We start from the raw sequence: 25,426 nt of genomic DNA on the forward strand, positions 1-25,426 counted from the left end.
AAATAAAATATGATGTGACAAAAAAAAAAAAATACGAATAAAAGGAAAAAAATAAAAGGAAAAATTGCAAAGTAAAAGAGTGTTCATTGTCCCCCAACAGTCTTTTTATGACCTCTTGGGGGAGATATTATGTGGCAAAAATATATTTGAATAATAAGTAATAAATCAATTATGAAAAAAATACAATAAAATATTATTAAAATTCTAATAAAAGTAATAAATAAAAAGGAAAGAGTGAAAAATTCACAAAAAGTGTCAGTGTCCCCCAAAGGTCTTTTTATGACCTCTTGGGGGATATTATTTTGTAGCAGAAATATATTGAAATATATTAAAAATTAAGTTAAAAAAGATAAAAGAATAATAAAATACATAAAAGAAAAAACACCCACACCAACCAAAACCATTGCCATTATCGCCCATGTGAAACTAACTATACATATATATATATAACAAAACGACTGACAGAAAATACACAAGAACTAATTAAAATAATTTATTTTGGTGTCAGTTTGCATATTTAAAGAATAAGGAGCTATAGTTTGAAAAAAAAAATACCTTTTAAAAATGTTTTGTGCAGTTTTCCCCAAATAAAACGAAAAAGACCCTACCTGTCAAGTGAAAAATTGTTGCAAAAATTATTTTGGTAGTCCCAACACATAAAAAACACATAAAAAAGTTACAACCGTTCGAACCACCAGGTGCACAAAAACAAACACAAAAAAGTGTATTTTCAGACCTGGTTATCAAAGTGTTAATCAATAAGCTCTTTCCCCACTAGTAAAAGAAAGTGCTTACTGGTTATTGCAGGGCGCCTGTAACTGTCAGGAGGCGGTAATAACCAGGGAGCACGGCCACTGCAGTGAGGGAAATCACTGATTTATGAACAAGTTCCTGAGGCGTGGCCCCTGAACCAGATGATGCATACTTACCTGCTCCATGCCGCCCTGCCCCCGCTGCTTCCCTGCTCCATGCCACCCTGACACCGCTGCTTCCCTGCTCCATGCCACCCTGACCCCGCTGCCTCCATTTTCCAGTTCCTTCACTTTTATACCTGTCCGTGCAGGACCATGGTCACATACACCGCTCCAGTCAATGACTGGCTGCAGCAGCGACGCGCTGCTTGTGGCCACATCACCGCTGAAGCCAGTGATTGGCTGCAGAGGTACATGTGACCATGGCCATGCGCCGGGAGCAGGTAAGTATAACTCTTCGGTTTCAGGGGCCATGCTGCAAGAACTCGCTCGTGTGAAAGGGCCCTTACTTCTCTATGTACGCTACTGACATCGATTTCACATTTTAGCTGCCAAACATAACCTGCCATCCTCAGAGTACTTCCAGTACATACAACTTAGACATATGCTTAGCTCTGGGTTGATTCCCATTGCTCAATCCTCTAATTTTCCTTTATTAAGGCTATGGATCTCCAATCCTAACGTCAATTCCCACAGCATATCCTTCTGCTACAGAAATTTTCTAATGCAGGAAGGGGACAAATTGGGGAAAATTAAAGACCACTGGCACCATAATTTAAATCAAAGCTTTACTGATGATCAATGGCAATCTGCTCTTACCTCTGTTTGCAAATTTTCTAAGTGTATATCCCACTTGGAAACTCATCGAAAAATATTCTATAGATGGTACCTCACACCGTGCCACCTGTCACGTATTGGAGAAGTGGAATTGGTTTATATATGCATGTGTGGTGGGAATGTGGATTAATAAAGAATGTTTGGCACCAGATTTTCTCTATATCATCTGATACAGTGATCCCTCAAGATACAATGGCCTCAAGATACAATATTTTCAACATACAATGGTCTTTTCTGACCCATCGTAAGTTGAAACTAGACTCAACATACAATACTTCAGACTCATACCCAACCAATCAAGGCCACTTCTCTGGTAAAATAGTTGTACTAGTTGCTAGATAGCAGCTATTCCTGACTGGTATAGGTAAGGACTTGTTTTATCTGTCTTAGTTATCTGTTTATTTTTCTTAAATATTCATTTTCTCTTATCTTGGATGACATTTTGGGGCTTTGGAACCGATCACTCAACTTACAATGGTTTCAACATACAATGTTTGTCCTGGAACCAATTAATATTGTAACTTGAGGGACCACTGTATATGCCAATTTCAAATTGTACTAGACCCGGCTTTAGCTCTTCTATCCCTTGGTATAAAACAGTTCTCCATTTTACATACTACTATATTTTCTCATGCATGCATAGCTATGCGACAAAAAATTGCGGCCAATTGGAAAACAAGAACGCCCATACACGTCTCAAACATTCTACAGTCCATTAATGAACATCGCTGGTACAAAAGGATGTCCACCTCGGCTTTCAACGTGTCACGTCAATATCAATCTAGATGGGAAGTTTGATCACTTTTATTTTTCTCTTAATCAGATGCGCAGTAGCTATTAGTTAGCAAAGACTACAATTTATGTAAAAACTGACATCTTGATTCCCACAGGTTTTTAGATAGTTTTCTATGTCTTTTCAAGAATACCATGATACCTGTAAATTACATGTTGCCTGATGTATACTTGATTGTATTTCAATAAAAACTGATGTTAAAAAAAAAAGGTGGATAAATACTACAAGGTGTGTAGTGTGAATGTTTGATTAGTGGAGTGCATTTTTCTCAGGGAATGCTTTTTTCATTACTTACAGACAGGCTTTAATACATTATTATAGATAAAATGCCAGCTTAATTTCGTAGACTGGAATATGACAGCTTTATTTAACCTCTGGTTATTTCTTTAAACACATGGACAGATCAGAAAACCCTTTCTCAAAGGAAGCCTAGATTTGTCTTTTCATTTTACTAAAGGATTTTCAATGTATATCCAATAATGCATCAAAGTGATGTAAAATATGACTGGTGGGCCACAAAACCCATGATGGTAAGTAAAGTAAGATATAAAAAATTCCTAGATTATGTATGTCTTCTGACTTTTCTTACTTGTAACATTTTAGTTGATGGTTTTTAGTACAATGGGTTTACATATCATTGCAAGTATGACTTCTGAAGTGGACCATGCACATACTAGAAATACACATCAAAAAGGGATTTAATGGTACAATAGCTTGAATGTGTTTCTGTCAGTGCCATTAGTATTAATCCAAAGAGCATATGGTTCGGTTTATTTCTAAAATGTGAGAGAACTCCAAGTTGGAAACTTTTTCTTCTATGTGAAAACGTCCTTGGAATCTTTGTAAGATTTTAGTTAAGGGCCATCACTGAGAAAGCTGTTTGACAACCAACACAAAAGTTCCTTCAAAACCACACTTTGCAAGTGCTTGAGGCAAGTAGTGGTTTAGTCTTTACTATAATTTACTAGATGAAAAAATGATGAATCCTCAGTGTCCAAACTAAATGCTCTTCAGATCACTCAGCAGTACTCCGAAAAGTCATCTTCAACATAATTGGAAGGAAACCAACCAATCTGTAAATAGAAGACATGTTACACTCATTACAAAGAAATACTGAATTTGGTTTCATTCTTGTGCTTAAAGGATATGTATACCCTCAGGGGCAATTTATTTATGATAGCATTTTACTCATTTTGGATTAAATTTTTTATATTTTTTATTGGTCTTTAATATTGAGACGTTCTGTCACAAAGGGTTAACTCTTTTGTCTAGCTGTGTTAATGGTACTTTCAATCTGTACCAGTCCTCTAATAAACCTTATCTCCAAATTACTAAAATACTTAAATTACTTAAACACTTATTTAAGCCACATTCTTATCAATAAGATAAGAATTGAGCTATAGTGAGTGTTTAGGAGGTCAGAGATAAGGAGCTGTCAGTTAAGGCTACTTTTACGCTGGCGTTTCTGGGTCCGCTTGTGAGATCCGTTTCAGGGCTCTCACAAGCGGCCCAAAACGGATCAGTTCAGCCCCAATGCATTCTGAATGGATAAGGATCCGTTCAGAATGCATCAGTTTGCCTCCGTTCAGCCTCCATTCCGCTCTGGAGGCGGACACCATAACGCTGCTTGCAGCATTTTGATGTACGCCTGACGATGCGGAGCCAAGCGGATCCGTCCTGACTTATGTAAGTCAATAGGGACCGATCTGTTTTCACTGACACAATATGGTGCAATTGAAAACGGATCCACCTCTCATTGACTTTCAGTGTAAGTCAAAACGGATCCGTTTGCATTATCATGAACAAAAAAAAAACAAGCGTTTGCATTATCGGTGCGGATCCATCTGTGCAGATACAAGATGGATCCGCACCTAACGCAGGTGTAAAAGCAGCCTGAGCTGCCTGATGGAACACAGTAAAAACACAAACCTTGCTACTAGAGAAGCTTAAGGCTGCACAGAGACGGGTTCAACATTTTTTAATTGAAAAAATGATTATTATTTTTTGGGCTCAAAATGTGTACAACGCAATAATAAGAAAAATAAAAAAGTGTACATAGTCTTTAAGCAATACACCTTACACATGTATTTTCACACTTTTTCTTCCATACCTTGCCATACACTTCTCCTTTCCACCATCCTTGATGTCCTTTTTTATTTAGGATCCTGATAACATCGCCTTCCTTCAGACTCAATTCTGTTCTGTCTCTGGCGCAGAAGTCATAACGTGCTCGAGCTGAGCCCAAATATTTCATCTTGTGTTCTGTTGAAGAAAACAGTAATGGCAGTACATATTAAAGTATGAATTCTGAACATAGTTCACAGTTGCAGCCATTGCAATTTTGCAGGGTAGCCCACCAAAACGTAGCCCACCTCCAACGATAGTATAACAAGATGAACTAGTAAGTGGATAGTTTTATTAATTACCCACAAGTCACCAAAGATGCTGAAAGTGGTCCCTGTTCACGTCCATGCATGCAGTGATGCGGCAGATAGTGTTTGTGATGTTTTGCTTGAATTCATTCAGGGTATGTGGATAGTTAGCGGACACTTTCTGTTTAATATTTCTCCACAGATAAAAATCACATGTGGACAAGTCTGGAGAACGTGGTGGCCATAACGCCTTGGTCACAGTTCGCTCCTCGGTAAACAGTTCATGAACCTGTGCCAGTGAGTGCCGTGAGGTGTGGCGTGTTGCCTCATCTTGTTGGAAAAAGCAGGACATTTTTTCTTCTGCAACATCATTGTTGAAGAGCCTCAAGCAGTATCAGCCGACATAATCAGACGTGCTCAAAGATGCAGAGACGTGAACGGGGACCATTTTCAGCATCTTTTGTGACATGTGGGTAATAAAAAAATAAAAAAAAGCAATCCACTTGCTTGTTCCTCTTGTCATACTATCGATGGAGACGGGCTACTTTTTAGTGGGTGACCCTGTAATTATATCTATACTTAATCCACCACAATTCTCAATTATTTACAGCTATTACAATCAATAAATAGTGACTTTATTTACATTATTTCTTTCACAGACCTATTTGGAATATATTTTAGCACTCCAGCTGCTGTGAAACTACAGCTACCAGCATGCAAACTAGTGATGAGTGGGAGGTGCCATATTCGATTTTGCGATAGTTCGCAAATATTCAATTGAATATTCATCTTATATTAGTCAAAATCGAATATTCGTCATTATGCTATTTATCGCGAATAATATGCGATTTAATTAATCGTGTATTGCATGAATATTCACCATATTGCTATATATTTTTGTTTTAGAATATGACGAATATTCTAAAAAACTAAGTTATAGCAATATAGCAAATATTCGTAAAATACACATATAGACTAAAATTTCACTTTCTGAATCAGAAAGAGACAAAAAATTAGACAAAAAAATAAAACATTATAGAACTACATCAGTGAAATTTCAGTCTATATGTGTAATTTACGAATATTCGCTATGTTGCTAAATATTCTTGTCTTACAATATGATGAATATTCTAAAAAACTAATATATAGCACTATATCACAAATATTTGTTTTTTAGAATATTCTTTTTTTTCCCCCCCAATTAGTACAGTTATTGTCCTTTAGCATACTCTTCCCCGACAAGCATCCCCGTCACCATGGGAACGCCTGCTGGTTAGAATATACCATCGGATCTGAGTTTTCCCGATCTAACTCAGATCCGATGGTATATTCTAACCACCAGGCATTCCCATGGGGATGCTTGAAGTTAGAATATACAGCCAGGGCGCTGTGATCCGCGCAATTAACCCCTCAGGTGCGGGTTAATTGCACGGATCACAGCTCCCTGTGCACCCCCCCACCTCCCCAGTATTAAAATAATTGGTGGCCAGTGCGGCCTAATCCCCCCCCCCAGTATTAAAATAATTGGTGGCCAGTGCGCCCTAACCCCCCCCAGTATTAAAATCATTGGTGGCAGTGGCCACAGGGTCCCCCTTCCCCCCGTCTTTGGTGGCAGCAGGCAGTTCTGATCGAGTCCCAGCGTAATGGCCGGGCTTCGATCGGTTACCATGGCAGCCAGGGCGCTACTGAATTCCTGGCTGCCATGGTTAGTTAATCACTCAGCAGCATTTACTTACCTGCGGGGCTCTTCATTGCTGAAGGCATATGCGGCACATAGACCTGTGAGTTCTCAGAAGGAGGAGAGCCCCGCAGGTAAGTAAATGCTGCTGAGTGAAACTGCCTGCTGCCACTAATGACAGGGGGGGGGGAGTACTGCCACCAATGGATTTAATACTCGGGGGGAGGGGGGGTTAGGGCGCACTGGCCACCAATTAACCCACACCTGAGGGGTTAATTACGCGGATCACAGCGCCCTGGCGGTATATTCTAACTTCAAGCATCCCCATCACCATGGGAACACCTGGTGGTTAGATCTGATCTGAGTTAAATCGTGAAAACTCAGATCCGATGGTATATTCTAACCACCAGGCATTCCCATGGTGACAGGGACGCTTGTCGGGGAGGAGTATGCCGAAGGGCAATAACTGTACTAATTGGGGGGGGGGGAGAATATTGTATAAAACGAATATATGTGATATAGTGCTATATATTCGTTTTTTAGAATATTCGTCAATGACGAATATTCTAAAAAACTAATATATTCGATATAGTGCTATATATTCGTTTTTTAGAATATTCGTCAATGACGAATATTCTAAAAAACTAATATATTCGATATAGTGCTATATATTCGTTTTTTTGAATATTTTTTTACCATCTAAACTCTTGATTCCTCCCTGCTTCTTGCTTGTGGGCCAACGAGTCATTGGCCCGCAAGCATTTTAAGCAGGAAGGAATCAAGAGTTTAGATGGTAAAAAATTGACGAATATTCTAAAATACTAATATATAGCACTATATCGAATATATTAGTTTTTTAGAATATTCGTCATTCGTGTTCAGATGGAGAAAATGCACTATATTCGCAATATTTGCGAATTATCGAAGTTGCGATATTCGTGATTAATATTCACTATGCCAATATTCTCTCTCAACACTAATGCAAACATGCTTGGCTGTTCTTTTAACTCCTACAAAAGTGAATGAAACATTCTGGGAGTTGTCGTTTCTGAACAGCTGAAGTGCCATAGGTTCCTGAACCCTGTTTTATGCAGTAGCTATAGCTCAGCTTGACAGGGTCCTTTGATTGAAGCAGGATTGCCCTAGTGTATGTATTGAACCTGTGTATGTCTTCCACTGGAATTATTTATCGGTTTTTCAGACCAAAATATTCATTTTTCTGTCCCCATCATGCGCCTACGTATGTGAGGAGCACCAGAGGGGAAAGTCATTTTTTAACTCTTCTTAATTCACTTCAAAGCAAACCCTAGATACATCTGACAGAGGACATCATGTCCCCAAATCACTTTGATGATGTTACCAGCTGTATACAAAAACAAATCGCATGAACATCCATTGAAAAAGGTATAATTAAGGCTACTTTCACACTAGCGTTAATATTTTCCGGTATTGAGATTTGTCATAGGGTCTCAATACTGGACAAAAAACGCTTCAGTTTTGACCCCATTCATTGTCAATGGGGACAAAACGTAACTGAACAGAATGGAGTGCTCCAAAATGCATTCCGTTCCATTCTCATACCGGAGAGCAAACCGCAGCATGCTGCGGTTTGCTATCTGTTCTGGTATGCGGGGCAAGACGGATCCGTCATGACCTACAATGTAAGTCAATGGACATACTGTCTTCATTTTTACCCATCCTGAGGTTTTCTTTCTTCTCCGGCTCCTTGAAAGGAAACTGTAGCGTTGTATCCAAAAGCTTGAAGCAATCTTTTAAAGTGTTCTGTTGGTAAAACCCAACTAGTTCCTGGTAGAAATATGATGTAGGTAAAGTCAGTACCTTACAACCAATGGTATTTTGTGTCACAGTGGATCAAAAATAAAAAAATGTTGCACAACTGCAAATAGACTTAACTATACATTTTGTGTTTACTGCTCCTATGCAGTCCTATGTGTCTCCATGGTAACAGATTACAAACAAACCCTTATAGACTGATGTTGCTGTCCTTTCCCTTTTGTCTGTCCACTTTTTCATACATATTCACATTTGGTAGGTAAGCATGAGTTAGAGAACAGGTAAATGGCAATGTGACTGCATGATCAGACTACATAGAGTTTGTGGTCTGTAACATGGACACGCAGACACTAAACTAAATGCTAGATTTAAAACTATTTTTGGTAGAAACCAGACATATTTTTCGAATCATTAAAACCACTTTAACCCCTCTATATGTCAGAGACAAGTCAAAGGTTTATTCTATTGCAGTCTATGGTACAGGTTATAAAAAGATTGCATGTTCAAGTCACCTAAAGGGGGCAAAAATTAAAGAAAAAAGTTTTGTAAAAAAATTGAAATACACAAATACTAAAAATTCAACTCACGCCTTTCCTTATTATTTTTAAGTATAACAAACAAAAACATAATAAGTATCACCATGTCCGAGCTATTCAATTCTAAAAATATTTTTCCCGCACGGTGAATGCTGTAACAAAACAAAATGTGTGATTTGCAGATCGTTGGTCACTTTGTCCCTCCATAAAATTGAATAAAAAGTTATCAAAAAGATATATGAAGATATATGTACCCTCAAATGGTACCTATAAAAACTACAGTTTGGCTTGCAAAAAACAAGATCTGGCACAGCTCTGTAGATAGAAACATAAAAAGGTTATAGGTGTCAGAATAATTTTTTTGTAGTAAAATATAATAAAAATGAAACTAATTTGGAGTTTCCAAAATTGTACTGACCAACAGAATACAGCTGTTTCATTTTTAGCACATAGTGAACACTAGGGATGAGCGAATTTCATGTTATGAATTGTGTTATGGATTCCGTTACCATGGACCATAATGCAATTCTATGACGAAATGTATAACGGAACCAGGACGGATCCGTTATGCAGGCCACTGACTTCTATTATGACGGAATGAATAACGGAATGCCTCTAAAGGCATTCCGTCATAGAATTGCGTTATGGCCCGTGGTAACGGAATCCATAGCGCAATTCAGTAAATACCACAACATAAACCCGAACTTCAAATTATGAAATTCGCTCAACCCTAATGTTAATATTTCTATCATGTGACCACATGCGCCATTTGTTTTGTTTCTAGGATTAACAGTAGCTGAACGTAAACTACTAATCCACTCGATCCTATACTATTAACTTTAGTGACATTGACCCCTCCACTTCATTAAACTACCAAGGAACTTTTAATTAGTAGGAAATAAATTCATTTTGTAATTTTCTGTTGTCTAAACCTAAGGGCAATCTTATAATCATTATTATATTTTAGTGTTCACTCTGTTCTTATTCTGGTATAGCTATGCTTTATTTACACCTGCTGTATCTTCAGCGTTGGACTGACCTACCAGAGGATCCTCAGTAGGTCCAGACATTGACACAATGATGGACCTCAAAAGGCCATTACAAGAAAACTCAGATGGAGCTGATGTTGGAGGCAATCACTTGCCACTAGGACTAATTTCTTATGCATTGATTCATAAATAAAGTTTTAGACTTGATTATCTTACCTTAGGATGGGCCATTAATATCAGATCAGTAAACGTTTGGACGGCCCCACCCACCCAGCTGTTTCACAAAGCCAAGGTGCCGGAAACTATACAATGTATGGAGTGGTATGGCCACTGCACCATGTATGGAGCTGTGTTCCATACACAATATAGTTTCTACTGCTATTGCTTCCCAAAAAAGCCAATGGTGGAAATTCTGGATGTTGGACCACCACAATTTTACATCGATGACCTATCCTGAGGAAAGATCATTATTATCTGTAGCCCAGACAACCCCTTTAAGTAATATTTATCTATAGATGAGATTCCCATTGGATGTAGCTCAATATGTGTAACAAAATGTTCACTTACAGGAAGTCCCTTAAAGCCTTTTTTCTCTGTGAGCCTCCAGACTCCCTCATGAACCGTCACCTTCATATGTTTGATTTCCTGATTAAACCTAAGAATATAAAAATTCAGCTAAAAGTCAGATCATGTCAACCACAACAAAGCAGGCAATCGAATGCATCACTTTATGGTGTAGAATAGAACTGATGTATTACTTTAGGCTAATTGCAAATTCTCCAGAGTCTTTAATCCTCTGTCTGACCAAGAAAGTGCCATCAGATCGATTAGTCAATAGTTGCTCAGCTTCTTTCCTTTCCATTGGACCGGCATACCTGAACAGAGAGGGGCATAATTCAGTCTCCAAATGTTAGGCGTCATAATCATTCCAATAGGTGAGTTTAAGTGTGCGCCTTTTGCAGCGGACTATATAGCCTTTGGTAGTACTGTAGTTCTCTCCTTGCTACCGCTCTACTACAGCTTGGGAAATGTCAGTCCGTCCTAACAATTCAAACACCCTTGTCCACCTATTATTTACTTCTTAGCCTACTTACTTTGAATTGCAGACCACTGTCAATTTCATACTTCCTAATGAAAACAGTCAGCAAGTTTGGAGTCCACATTGTACTTGTAGAAGCAATCTGAGTTTTTATTTGGCAACGAAAAGGGATTAGTATTTTCACCAAAAGGTTAAATTATTAAAAATGATTGCACTCACCAGATAAAAGATGACAGATCAGCTATTGGATTCTGCAAGTGAAGAGTTACAATCCAAATTGAGTATTAAATTGCAATAAAAAAAAATACCTCAAAATTAGAATAACTTTTAAGCTAAAACGGTTGTATAAATCTTTTTTGTTAGGGTTACAAACGAGACTTGTGTTGGTATGACAACTGAAAATGAGAAATGCTGTCTCCATGTAACGTATAGCGCTTTATACTCGTAAGCGGCAAACAAGTAATGTGTGAGAAAAACAGAACTTAAAAAAGCACTTGGTTGCCCAAATTAGCCAATGTTCCAGATGGACAAGGCATATCTGTGTTATTTCTGTCGCTAGAAATGTCTAAACTGACTGCACACATTAGATTCTAAGTGGGTTCTGCTGGATAAAAGTTACAGAAATACAAATAGTTGAATCATTAGAGATGACATGATGAGCAGTGCTATAAGTGATTATACAAGACGCTTTTACAGTATAAAGAACCACTTTATGCATCATTATTCCACTTACATATATATAAGGCTTTACCAGACTGCAAGGGAAGAAGCCAATTTCATTTGTAGATGCGTTTCGACCCTAAAAAAAAGATTAACATGTTAGTGGTCACATATCAACTACTGGTGCACATCCTAGCAAAGTAAGATTCACTTATCCCTCAAAATGGAAGGTTTACTTTTCAATGCCATTCACTGTACACTCTGCTATAGTAGCTATAAGGGCCTGTCCAGATCACGCAGGGCTACATTCACACGGTCAGTAGTTGAACACCATTTTCCATCAGTGCTTGTAAGGCTGGGTTCAAGTCGCATTTTTGTCTTGGTAAGGCCTCATGCACACGACAGTATTTTTTCACGGTTCGCAAAACGGGGTTCCGTTGTTCCGTGATCCGTTTCCATTTTTGTTTCCGTGTGTCTTCCTTGATTTTTGGAGGATCACCAGACATGAAGGAAAGTGAAAAAAAATCTAAGTCAAGTTTGCCTTGCAAATGATAGGAAAAAAAACGGACACGGATCACAGACGCGGATGACAATCTTGTTTGCATCCGTGTTTTTTCCCGGACCCATTGACTTGAAAGGGTCCGCGAAAAAAATCGGACAGGTCATATTTTTTTACGGACTGGAAACACGGATCACGGACGTGGATGACAAACGGTGCATTTTCCAAATTTTCCACTTTCAATGGGTCTGTAGAAAATCACGGAAAACGGAACAACGGACACAACAACGGTCGTGTGCATGAGGCCTAAATGTAAGACAAAAAACGTGATGTGAACCCAACCTAAGCCAAAACCAGGGATGAGTCCAAAACACAGAAGAGGCTGAAATATTTCCATTATACCATTTCTCTGTAGGCTCCACTCCTGATTTCGGCTTACAAATACTGATCAAATACTGACGGTGTGAAAGTGGCCTCACAAACACGTTTTCTGTTTCAAAGGTTTTTATTGGCACAAACAAGTTTTCAATGAGGATTCCGCCATGGTTAAAAGTTTCCGTTTGTCTCCATTGGACAAGTTCTGTCAGGAGACTATCATTTTTCTGATCAGTTTTTTGTACAATGAAATTATATGGCAGCAGGATGCTACAGATTAGGCATCTTGTTTGACAGCCATTTTTTACATGAATAATAAAAAAAAAGAAGGTTTCAACACCAAAACTGTGGTGAGAACCTAGCCCTAGAGCCGATTTACAAGGACTACCACATTAAGGATAGAGTGTTCATTCCTGATCAGTGCCCTATCCTTAGCAGCATTTATATTCAACGTTACCATGATAAGTATTCCCACCAGGCATAGTTTCATAGTTTGACGGCAGCATATCCATGTTAGCACAGGGTGATGTGCTGCCTAATGCAATGGAGCAGAGAGTGTAGGCAGAGGGATAGAATGTTAGTTACAGTGATTGGAACCTAAGAAAGTGGGGCAGGACCAGTAATCAGGAAAGAGTGGTGGGAATAATTCTCCATAGGACCCTTATGACTAGCATTGCACTTAAAATGACAGAAACATGGAGAGGAAGTTAGGTCGGTATTTTGGACACTGCTTAGGTTCTGTTCATATATGGACTTCCAAGGGTATGTTCAAACAGGATGACGATGCTGCTGAATTTCAATCTCTTCCCTGAAAGCCGCTTCGGCAAAAATGGTCTGAAGTGGGCTGGTTTTGCGACTGCATTGCTGCAAGAATTGCTTTCAACCTTCGCATTGCAAAAGGAGGGATGAGAAATAAAAATGTCACTGCAAAAATGTGACTTCTGGAGTGAGCAGGCAATATATGTAGAGATAATATAAGATCATTCACCTCCCACCAGTTCTGCTCAGCTTCCGCTTTTGTCAGTTCTATGACATCACCCTTTTGCATTTGTAGTGGTGGCCCAAAGGCAATGGGTGGTGGAGGAATTCCCACGTAGTCGTGACAAGTCTCCATCTTTGTAAGACCTAAGAAAAATGTGCATACATGATCATCACTCAAGTTTAGATATCTACGTAGGTGGAATTTCAGTGGATTCACCTGCTCATCACAGCAGGATCTTTCATAGTAGGACTATGAATCCACCTTAAATGGTGCTTACACATACCTGTTTCTGCCCTTTTACTTGGTGTCCCTCGGCCCGGTTTCTGTTAACAATCACATAACCAGGTATAAGTATTGCCATTCCATTGATACAATATTCTAAGTAACATATAGTATAGTTCTATAGTACATAAACTATTGGATTTCACCAAAAATGCCAGGGAATGTAAATCAACTTTTTCATTACTCTTGGAATTTTTCTTTGAATATTTAGAGAACAATCTTAAAGGAAGCCCCTCAACAGGACCTACACTGGTAAACCAGACACAAAGCCTTGTAGGCCTAGCTCAGCTGAATGTAATGATAGCTTTCAGTTAGTGATTTGTTGCTTCATTCTGGAGAAAAGGTACTTTTAATCCATATGCAAGTGAGCAGTTAAGTGCACTGAGGGCGGGCCCAAACCACTCTGTGCACCCTTCCTGTTTCCTGTACCAGACCCTCCCTCTGCTTGATTAACAGAGGCAGGTTACTGCATAGTCATCTTGCTGGGCCCTGTCAATCAAGAAGGAGAGGGAGGGGCTGGCAGAGGAATCAGGGGGAGCTAGGTGCACAGAGTGGCTTGGTGCACTTACCTGCTCATTTGCATATAGATTCAAAGTCATTTTTCTGCAGAATGAAGCAACGGATCGCTAAGTGAAAGGTATCATTCCATTCAGCTGCTCTAGCCCTACATGGCAGTGTGCCTGGTTTAACAGTGAATTTCCAGGTGACAGACTGCCTTTGGAAAGGAGAGAATGGGGCCCTATTTTGCCTGCTGCCTTGGATTTAGGAAAAATACACACACAATGCATCGGGCAGCTTGCCTGTTATCTACTATTGTACATACTGTACCTTTTTCGGGTTGCAGCCAGCAGCATCTAAAAAAAAGCATAGTATTTTTTGTTAAAAATGTTATAAACAGATCATCAAACCACAGATTTATGACAATGGCGCCGTCAAAATATTTCCCAGATCAATCAGTTGCTGCTTATTAACAGGTATCTCAGGATTATACATATCAGAGTAAAATAAATGATAGCACTAGCGTGTCAACCTTTTAATTATTTCTATAATCTATATCTTGGCATAAAATCCTGTACATCTGATGACATTTCATATTTTATTTGACACTTCCCGCTTGATGAAAAATGGGAACAGTAGTTTTTAGGTTAAAAGGATTTTCCAGTTTTATATAAAGCTTGATCACGGTCTAATGGAAACTTTGGATAATGAAAGGTTTTCTCATATACTTTGTGTTTCAATCCCCAAACCTTGTCTTAAGACCTCTACTTTCTGTCAGTGAATGGAAACAGATGGAAACTCTATCCAGATCATGCTCAAAAGGCACATGTACAGACCTCTGATACACTGTAATGAGCTGTGTACTTGTGTCTGCAGAAATTTACAGGACAGAATTACAGCCTCAGTATATAAGCAGGTGTCCAGTTTCCTGTCAGCAAGCAGAGATCTTGAAAACTATGAAGAATTTAAACACAAAGTACAACGTATATTAGAAATAATATCAATAATCTTCAATTTGTCCATAGTATTTGTCCATTATTCTAAGTTTACTTGTTATCATCTCAGCTTATGAAAATAATAGGAGGCTTGGTAAAAAAAACAAAAAAGTATAAACCTAACCTACCCTAACAGCTGTCCCTCCTTTCCAGTGATGCTACTCTATCATCTTTCTGGGCTTCAGCCAGTGGCATATTGTTTGGCTGCAGCGTTTCCATTCTTTATACCACTGCAGCCAATCACTGGCCTCGGGGTGTACAGTGCTAGACCACTGAGGCCATTCTTGGTTGCAGCAGTATATAGAACGTTCTCACGCAGCTATACAATATGTCATTGGCTGCAGCTTAGGAAGATGCCCAGAAGTGCTGGATTGGAGCAGGGGCAGGCAGGAAAGGTACAAGAAATGTGAACAACCTCTTTAAAAGCCACAACAGATCTAATCATATACACTGAATATTTTTTGTGCTGAAGACAATGAAAATAGAACATGGTAGTAAGACTTCAAAAGATATCTGATACTTTAGTTGACATGATCGATTACCTGTGGTTGTACCCATTTTAATCTTGACCTAGATACAGCATTGCTCCATTGATGGCCAGTTTTATATTTAATTATACAGGATATGTAGCAGTGACTACAGTGAAATTTACAAATGAACAGTAAAATGTGAAGGACTATCAACCATATTATGGAAATTTAATGTGACATGAAATATTTGTAGAAATATTAGTCTGTAATCACTACTGACTAATATTCTTACAAATATTGCACGTCGCATTGAATCTCCATAATATGGTTAGTAGCATATGGCCTTTAGCATTATATGTCTTTCTAGTCTTCTATTAGTATAACAAAGGAGCATGAAATGTATAATCATATATATCATTTGAACATCTATTATAAACTGTTGCCGAAATCCTAAAATCTCATTTGCTTTCCCCGTTTGTGTTTTAGCTGCTCACCTTGCCTCCCGCAGCATGGCACTCTTCCCAAGCATTCCTTATGAGCTGGAGCTCGGCAGTTGACACATCGGTATCCCTGAAAGAACATGCCCCTATGGTGCCAAATATGCATATACAAGATTAGACTCTGAACGCTAGGCCAATCTACTGTGCGACATTCATTGCATTCCTACCGTAGCAGCATCTGACAGGCTCTGCATGTGGTTGTGTTCTCAAAAGAATACATTTGGAATTCATGTCCATTTGCATGAGCATCTTCAGGATAAATATTGGATCTGTGAAACATTAATGCAGGTTCTCAGTAGGTGTAAGGTACTGTATATTTGTGATATGTTCACAGAATATATGTTGCGTTTGGTGTGCAGTGCATTCAGTCCATACAATCAAGTTTGAAGTGAAACATTTCCTATAATATAGAAAATCTCAGTCACTCACAGAGCCATTTCAAATTGTTCCATCCACTTTTTTTTCAGGTCCCGAGTCTTGAAGAAAAGCTCATATCCATGAGCTCCGCGAGCATCAATCAAAAAAAACATGTGTGACCACTAAAAGATAAGATAAGAAGGAATATAACCTGCTGCATGGTATCAGGAGTGCACAGCCTTTATTGGTCTAATACCCACATTGCCAGGCTTTCCCATTCCCACGTGCCACAATAAATTTAGAGAACTCCTTTCCAAGATAGTTATGGCATATCAATAGCATATGGCGTAAATGTTTGGTAGGTCAGAGGCATGCCATTGGAATACACCTTTAAAAAGGAACAGTTGGGTAAAACTGATGTACTGTGTTATGCCTGGCGAAGGGTCTAAGGTGGTAGAGAATACCAGTCATTGTCTGCACTACACATAACACCTAGATTCCTTTGTATAACTTGCTTAAAATAGAAGTGTAGTGTTTGCACCACCAACTGTACCGCCATAAGTTAAGTATTATTTTGTTATATGCAAAAACTGTTATGTTCATGTAATGTGCCTGGTTGTCCAGCAGGTGGCAGTGAACTGTAGTCAGAATGGAACTTACCATTCCATTCTCCCCCATTTTGGGCAGTAGTGGGCTAGTTCTTCCTACCAAGGGAGTGGTTGCATGAAGCTGTAGTTAGTTGAGAGTTGGAAGTAGATCAGACAAGGAGCACTGAGGGAACGTTTTTTCCTCACTGCTGCAGGAGTCCCGGGAAGTAGCTTGTAAAGCATCCCGACACCTTGCAGTTCATAGACTAAGTATTACTAGGAGGTCAACAGCCAAAGATACCCCACTCAACACTACAAGAACCTCTTGAAAGTCCAGTAACCAGACTGAAGCCAAAGAATAGCACAGCAGAGAGAGAGAAAAAGAAGTATATGAGGTCACCTGCCAGATTTCCTAGAGCCTGCTGGAGCCAAGAGGAAGTTCATAATATCATCCAAATATTGTTTGGATGACACCAGTTTAATGCAAGTTTATTCAAGTAAAACTGTTAAACTTTACCAAGTCTGGACTCTACTTACTCCATCAACTACAACCCCTTTGTTGCTACAGAGCCTAACACTGGGAAGCGACAGTATCCAAGTAGGAGCACTGTGACACAAACTATTAAGGCCACATGACCACTCAGCATTCCTAAAACACTGGGACTCAATCGCTCTGGGGGGATGTCCATTGCAGAAGTTAACAGTTCCCACAATAAGCATGCCAGCTGCACAGCTCTTTCCATAACAGTGCCCTCCACAAAAGTAATGGCTTTTTGGTTAGTGACCACATAGAATCACATAGTAGGCTGCAGTTTGTGCAACCATGACATAGATGATAAAGGCAATTGGCACAGTGTCAGCTAGAACTGAAAAAAAAAAAAAAGACACAGAAACATCTTCCAGCTTGAGAATGTCTCAAGGCTTTCCTGATTTTGGTTGAGGAATTCTCATAGCCCCACTTCTAATACTCACTGTATGTTTTTCTTTCAGCAGCTCTTATGCCCAGTAAACCAAAATGTATTGGGGGATGTTCTTACCTTTTTATTATCTCGTTCGCTACAAGAATCATCACGGATTTGATAATTGTGAAGCTTAATGAATTCTTTCAGGTCATATGTGTCACCTTTCCTCTTACAGATAAGCAATGCCTGGTCCAGAAGGAAAGCATATCTGCAAAGCACATAGAATGCATATTGCATGGTAAACTATAAGCAAAAGTAAACAATATGACATGATGGTTAAAGAAACACGAGTTACTTATGTTAAAGGTTTACAAAGCCATTTTTATCCAATACCTACACACATCTTTTCTTAACACCTCATCTTTTAATAGATATGTCTATACATTGGTGCTTGAAAGTTTGTGAACCCTTCAGAATCTTAAAACTGATTTTCACACAAGTCATAAAAGTTTAGAAAAATTACCAAATCAAACATCCTTCTGATGGTGGACTCATGAACATTAACATTAGCTAATGAGAGAAAAGCCTTCAGATGCTTAGAGCTTACCTTGGGTTCTTTTGTCTCCTCACAGACAATTATACGCCTTGCTGTTGGTATGATCTTTGTTGGTTGAACATTCCTGGAGAGGGTAATAATGGTCTTCAATTTCTTCCATTTGTACACAAATGGGGACATTTATCAAAACTGCTGCTAAGGAAAACTGGTGCAGTTATCCATAGCAACCAAGCAGACTCCATGTTTAATTTATCAGAGATTATTTGGAAAATGAAAGGATCAATCTGATTAGTTGCTATGGGCAAATAAGCTATTTTTTATTAGCACCAGTTTTGGTAAATGTCCCCCAATATGTCTGACTATGGATTGGTGGAGTCCAAACTCTTTAAAGATAGTTTTGTAACCTTTTCCAGCCTGATGAGCATCAACAACTATTCTTCTGCGGTCCTCAGAAATCTTTTTTGTTCATGCTTTGATACACTTTCACAAACACATGTCGTGACGATCAGACTTTGATAGAACCCTGTTCTTTAAATAAACCAGGTCCCCCACCTGATTGTCATCTCATGTATTGAAAACACCTGACTCTAATTTCACCTTCAAATTATCTTCTGATACTAAATGTTCACATACTTTTGTCACTCACATATATGTGATATTAGATCATATTCCTCAATTATTTTTTTTTAATCAAATCTAATATTTTGACTCATTTGTTTGATTTGGTTATCTTTACCTACTTTCAGGAGTTGTGTGAAAATGTAATGTAGTTTAGGTCAAATTTATGCAGAAATATAGAAACGTCTGAAGGGTTCACAAACTTTCAATCCCCACTATAATTTCATTGCACCTGTAAGTAATAACTTCGGCTCATAGAAGCCAATACATTCTAATACTGTACGGAGTGCACGTTAGTGCACGGCAAGAGGCAGCTGGACTAAAAGTTGCAGTGCAGTACTTTAGTCCGGCTGCCTCTTGCCATGCGCTGCTGTGCCGCCACCGAAACTCCGCTCCGTCCCCATTATAGTGAATGGGGACGGAGCGGCAGTCCGGGGGCACACGTGAACTAACGGCAGGACGGATCCCACAGGCTATTCACCCACCGGAACAGCCTGCCAGAGTCCCCTGCCGCTAGTGTGAAACTAGCAGACTTTTTACTAAAAGATTGGCATATGAGCTGCCCCTTCTACTGTGTCCCTTCTACTGTTGAATCCAGAGGAGGAAAACTCATGCAACCCATGCAGAAGAATTATGTATGTATCAGTGTACCATGTATGACCAGTTAGGGTTTAAACATGTGGGATTTCCATAATCACATTAAAAGAATCACAAGAATGTGTGTGTGTGGGGGGGGGTTCTGTATCCCTACTTGCTTGTCAAGGTTTTTGGGACTTTGTGGAATTTTTGGAGCCGAAAGACCTCATAGTTTCATCTTTATGTCCCCTCGTGCTTAGATATAAGGTATCTCAATAACAATAGCAAGCTCCTACTAATATTACTAGAACCTAGTGGTCAGTTTTACCATATCTTAATGGAAAAAATACCTGATACCTTATTAACTTCAAAACACAACATCATTATAATACAATGGATATGAAGCATAACAAAGAAACTTTGGGTTATGACATTAGGAAGAAGTGTTTATTCTACCTGTCGAGTTTTGACTTCTTCTCAGCAGTAGTGATTTTCAGCTCGCCATCAGTTTTTGGTCTTCCATATTGAGCAAGAGACTCGTTCTAAAGGAAAAAGACAACAATGAGATCAGTATATATGAGTATATAATACAAAGACTGATGAGAGCACATAAGGGGGCATTCAATAGAATAAGATACAGGCAAGATGTGGTATGATCATGTAAGAATACATTGGTATATAGTAATTCACTTAAATGCTTAGTAAGGTGGCGATTGCTAGGATGGGAAATATAGATATTGTTCATCTGCGTTACTATACAAAAATTGCTAAGGGAAGTGATTTAGGGGGAACTATAGAGTAAGGAGTGAAACCTTCCCCTAAATCTCTTTGAAAATCCTAACTTTGGGGTAAAAGGGGTTCCAAACTTTTTATAAATTAAACTTTGTATTTATAAAATAATATACAAGTTGTTTCTGTGTTGCAACATTTTCCTGTTTTCCTCCATGTAGCTACATCCAAGGGCCTTGTACTGTATATATGTCTCCATGTATTCACACTTTCCCCTCTCATCTATACAAGCATACTAACTTGCAAATACAGATAAAAAAAATACAGATACAAATACAGATAAAAAGAATTTCACTAAAATGAACACAATAACACTATAGAAATAGACATAACCCTGGAGGTAGCCATGGCAATCAGAACAAAAAAAGTCCATTGTATGTATTGGTGGCAGGATTCAGAGAACAGTTCACAAAATAGATCTGCGTTAATAGTTTGGGATTGCACTGCCTTACTGAGTGTTTTGAAACTCAGTAAATTTCAATGGAACCTGTCAGGAGCTTTCTGCTGACCGAACCAGATACGGCATGAAATCCTTATAGGCTCCACATAGTTGTTTGTAACCAGAGAGCCTGTTGGTATTTCATGCTGCCTGATGTTTGAGCAGAATGAAGCTCCTGCCAAGTTTTCTGGCTCAGATAGATGGATACAGATAGATGGATAGTCCCTACTTTCTCTATGGACTCCGGAGTCTTGGGGAAACTCTTAGAGTACAGCACAAGATGCAGCTTGATAGGTCATCAGTATCTGATTGGTGAGGTCCGATTCCCGATACCCCAATCAGCTGGTTAGGCTTCTCGCAGCTTACCAAGCACAGCACAGTACACTGTATAGTGGCTGTGCTTGGTATTGTGCTCACTAGAATGGGGCTAAGTTGCTCCTAGGCAATGTTGCTGATGAACGTTTCATGATTGGCCTAGAAAAAGCTGAGACACTCACAGGAGTGCCACTGCCATCTCAAACAGCTGTTTGGCGGGGTTGTGGAAGTTAGACCCCCCACCGATCAGCTACTGATGACTGATAAGCATAGGAAAATCCAATTAATCGGTCAGTCTTACAACAGAGAGAACAGGGACAAAATGTTGAGCTGACAGACCAGCCGACTCCGGACTTAGGTACCAGTCAGGACAAGGCATAAAAGACCAAAAGAAAACCTACAGAAAACAGGCCAGAACAGAGAGAGAAAGGGAAGTGCAGAGTAGAAGCTCTGTAGAGGTGAATTGCACTACAAGAAGCTTATAGACTCTACAGCCATATTGTTCAGTTGTGTAAATGTTTCTGGCCCTGGAAAAGTATCAAAGGCAGAAATCCGGATATACCCACTGTTCCATATGACACTGTGGATAACTTAAACTGTGCATATGGTGCAGAGTTTAGTCTGTTAGGGTCCACCCTGTGGTTGCTTTGTACCAGAGAAAGTGTGCACGCTCATTCCTGGATGTCTTCTGTACAAGTCAGCTAGAGAAGACTGCTCTAAACAGACACTTTGGCCTATTAGCTACTTGTGCAGCCCTGAAGCCTGGAACATCTGAAAAAAGTGCATTTTGTGTACTGACTGCCAGTTTGTGCTTGCTAAGAGCTGATATACTTTCATTTGATTTCTTTAGTAAAGAACTGCGCTGCTGCACAACTGCCTCATCATTGCTGGCTACACTGCACAAACATCCCCAGCAGCACTGAGGGAATCTGCCTTCCACCTCTAAACCACCCAACCTGCATCGGGCAGTAGCCCCAGAACCAGAGTATGCCCCAAAGGGAAGAACAGGTGCGTCCTTCCCATCGCTGCGCGGCCCAGGGGAGTACTATGACCACAATTTCTGCTCTCCTCCTTCTGGGTCGCTGCATTATGACTGCGTTACAGATCCCTATGATGCTGTTAGTTTGAGTCAGTTTGCATGAAAATCCTGGTGGAAAATCTATATGTAATACACACAATGTGTATGTAGCCTAACCTGTAACATCTCCTGACATGTCTGATTTAGTAACTACTGGCAGCATCTATTCTTATGACTCTGGGACAGTGGTGTCAAAGTCATTCTTGCTGAGGCTTATAGTTGTCTTCAAAGAGCCGTTAGTATTTCTGCGAGTGTATAAATGCAACTATGCCAGTTAGACGAGGCTACATTTATCGACTGTTAAGGCAACCGTATGGCTGATGTTAACATATTGTTAAATAACACCATGTCCTGTATATAATTATATATGTGCAGCGGGTACAAGTTATACATCCTCTTGTATATGGTGATATGGAGCATGCTGGTATAACCTGGGTATCTTCTGTACATAATGATATATGTACAGCTGGTATAAGTTATACATCTTCTTGTATGTAGTGATATGGACCATGCTGGTATAACCTGGGTATCTCCTGTATATAATGATATATGTACAGCTGGTATAAGTAATACATCTTATTGTATATAGTGCTATGGACCATGCTGGTATAACCTGGGCATCTCCTGTATATAATTATATATGTACAGCTGGTATAGGTTATACATCTTCTTGTATATAGTGATATGGACCATGCTGGTATAACCTGGGCACCCCCTGTATATAATTATATATGTGCAGTTGGTAAAAGTTCTACAACTTGTATATAGTGATATGGATTACCATAACCTGGGTATCCTCCTGTATAATACAGAAGATGCCTAGGTTATACCAGCATGCTACATATCCCTATATACAACATAGAATGTGTCGGCAGATAAGAACCATTTGGCCCATCTAGTCTGCCCAATATATCTGAATCCTATGAATAGTCCCTGGCCCTATCTTATATGAAGGATGGCCTTATGCCTATCCCATTCATGCTTAAACTCCTCCACTGTATTTGCAGCTACCACTTCTGCAGGAAGGCTATTCCATGCATCCACTACTCTCTCAGTAAAGTAATACTTCCTGATATTACTTTTAAGCCTTTGCCTCTCTAATTTAAAACTATGTCCTCTTGTAGCAGTTTACAAGAAGATGTATAACTTATACCAGCTGCACATATATAATTACATACAGAACATACCCAGGTTATACCAGCATGCTCCATATCACTACATACAAGAAGATGTATAACTTATACCAGCTGTACATATATAATTATATCCAGAAGATACCCAGGTTATACCAGCATTGTCCATGTCCATATATACAAGAAGAGGGATAACTTATACCAGCTGTACATCTATTATTATATATAGGAGATACCCAGGTTATACCAGCATACTCCATATCACTACAAGAAGAAGGATAACTTATACCAGCTGTACATATATTATTATATATAGGAGATACCCAGGTTATACCAGCATACTCCATATCACTACAAGAAGAGGGATAACTTATACCAGCTGTACATATATTATTATATATAGGAGATACCCAGATTATACCAGCATACTCCATATCACTACAAGAAGAGGTTTAACTTATACCAGCGTACATACCAACATAGGCATACCAACTTTTATCAGCCCTTGTTAGAGCTCAGTCATGCTCTAAGATGACGCCAACGCCTCCCTTTTGTTACCGCACTGCTGAGCCATCTTCTGGCCAGACCAAGGAGGAGGCGGCGGCAGCGCAGTGATATAAGGTAGGCGGCACCCGCTTTGAGCCCCACAAAGACCGTCCTGACACAAGCTTCAGGACATTCTGAAGTGCATCTTAAAGGGAACTATTCATATGAGGTACTATGCATATTACTACTGGTGGGCCACAAAAAACAAGGGCATGGGTCACATTTGGCCCACGTGGCTTGTGTTTGACACATGTGCTCTAGGATGTACCATTCTTTATTTACTCCTGCTAGAGATTATGAATGAATTAGTAGCAGTTTGCAATGGAGGTTCTAGACAGCTCTAGAAATCCAGAAATGTGTTTACTACATTTTGTATTATGTCCTTATTATTTAAATCATATTGCCAGTTCCCCTGACAAACTGTAACTAAAGGCATACCAGATTTTCAATAGAACACTGGAAATTGGTGATTTGTTTGATTGTCTCATTATCTCTCTTTACTTCATTCACACATTGTGCCAAATCCTGTAAAGCAACAAAGACACATTGATTTTATTAATTCATTATTATTTCACATTACATTTATTCTGTGTCCCTACCAAGTGGCCATCTCTACCACAGCACTTTACTCATTGAAATTATTCTTATATTTTTTTATATGTTGCAATAACAGTAAATCTGAAATATATGAACAAATTATCCAATTATCAGAATACAATTTAGATAAGAATAATAAGCAACAGCACATTTAGACGTGTGTGTATACATATATAATAATTTTATTATTATTATTATTATTATTATTATTACTAATTTAACACCAGACACTGTTAAACAGAGGCAGTAGTTGAGCTGTCCCTATTACCTATTGTGAATGATGGATCCTGTTATCTATATAAAGGCTTTTATCTGTAATTGTAAGCCTGCCTGTGATAATGATGAGATCACTACTGAAAAGTGATCTGTACAGAAACAGGAAGTGTCAGCCTACTTTGAGGCTCAGTATCCAGTACAAAAACTGATCCTGAACAAGATACTTATATGGAAACTTGAGCCAGACCCCTACTGCGATGGCTGGAATCAGAGAAACCCCTGACCCCATATGTTTAACCCTCTAAGATGCCATGGTCAATAACAACCTCAGCATCTAAGGCCTGTATCACACTATTGGCAATGGGTAGATCCTCACTAACAAGCATCCGTTGCTTTCAAGCGTCCGTAGGAATGCTCATAAGTGATGATCTACCTGTGTAAAAGTGCCATTCATTGGGCAATTGCATCTTTTAAGCAGGCTAAAAAAAAATCATTGTTTACCGATCGTGCTGTCTAATCATGGTCTGCTGCTGGAACACAATGATTATGTATGGGAATGAGCAATAGCAATAGCGATCACTTCTCCCCGTACTGTGGAAGAGATTGCTGAATGTAAATGCAGTGATCTTCTTCGCTGAAGAGCAGGAGATTGTCAGGAAGGAATGC

The 25,426-nt window shown here is 39.1% G+C and overlaps 1 protein-coding gene across 4 annotated transcripts in view; it reads right to left on the minus strand.

The window, feature by feature from the left end:
• Positions 1-2,039: 2,039 nt before the first annotated feature.
• The window catches only part of VAV1 (vav guanine nucleotide exchange factor 1), a 75,366-nt gene continuing 51,979 nt past the window's right edge, over positions 2,040-25,426 (minus strand). For 2 of the 4 annotated variants that reach the window (XM_044286408.1, XM_044286410.1), the window contains exons 12-27: positions 24,386-24,472; positions 20,104-20,189; positions 18,033-18,165; positions 16,481-16,590; positions 16,219-16,320; positions 16,046-16,137; positions 14,417-14,442; positions 13,590-13,629; positions 13,313-13,449; positions 11,524-11,589; positions 11,010-11,041; positions 10,510-10,626; positions 10,319-10,406; positions 8,112-8,238; positions 4,493-4,644; positions 2,040-3,455 (exon numbers count right to left, since the gene is read on the minus strand). In XM_044286408.1, coding sequence (XP_044142343.1) covers positions 3,402-3,455; positions 4,493-4,644; positions 8,112-8,238; positions 10,319-10,406; positions 10,510-10,626; positions 11,010-11,041; positions 11,524-11,589; positions 13,313-13,449; positions 13,590-13,629; positions 14,417-14,442; positions 16,046-16,137; positions 16,219-16,320; positions 16,481-16,590; positions 18,033-18,165; positions 20,104-20,189; positions 24,386-24,472 — 1,449 coding nt within the window. In that variant the 3' untranslated portion in view covers positions 2,040-3,401. Of the gene's footprint in view, positions 3,456-4,492; positions 4,645-8,111; positions 8,239-10,318; positions 10,407-10,509; positions 10,627-11,009; positions 11,042-11,523; positions 11,590-12,208; positions 13,209-13,312; positions 13,450-13,589; positions 13,630-14,416; positions 14,443-16,045; positions 16,138-16,218; positions 16,321-16,480; positions 16,591-18,032; positions 18,166-20,103; positions 20,190-24,385; positions 24,473-25,426 lie in introns of those variants that run through there. The other 2 variants (XM_044286409.1, XM_044286411.1) reach the window with 2 other exon arrangements.

Source organism: Bufo gargarizans, chromosome 3 (genome assembly GCF_014858855.1).
Source record: "Bufo gargarizans isolate SCDJY-AF-19 chromosome 3, ASM1485885v1, whole genome shotgun sequence".
NCBI lineage: Eukaryota > Metazoa > Chordata > Amphibia > Anura > Bufonidae > Bufo > Bufo gargarizans.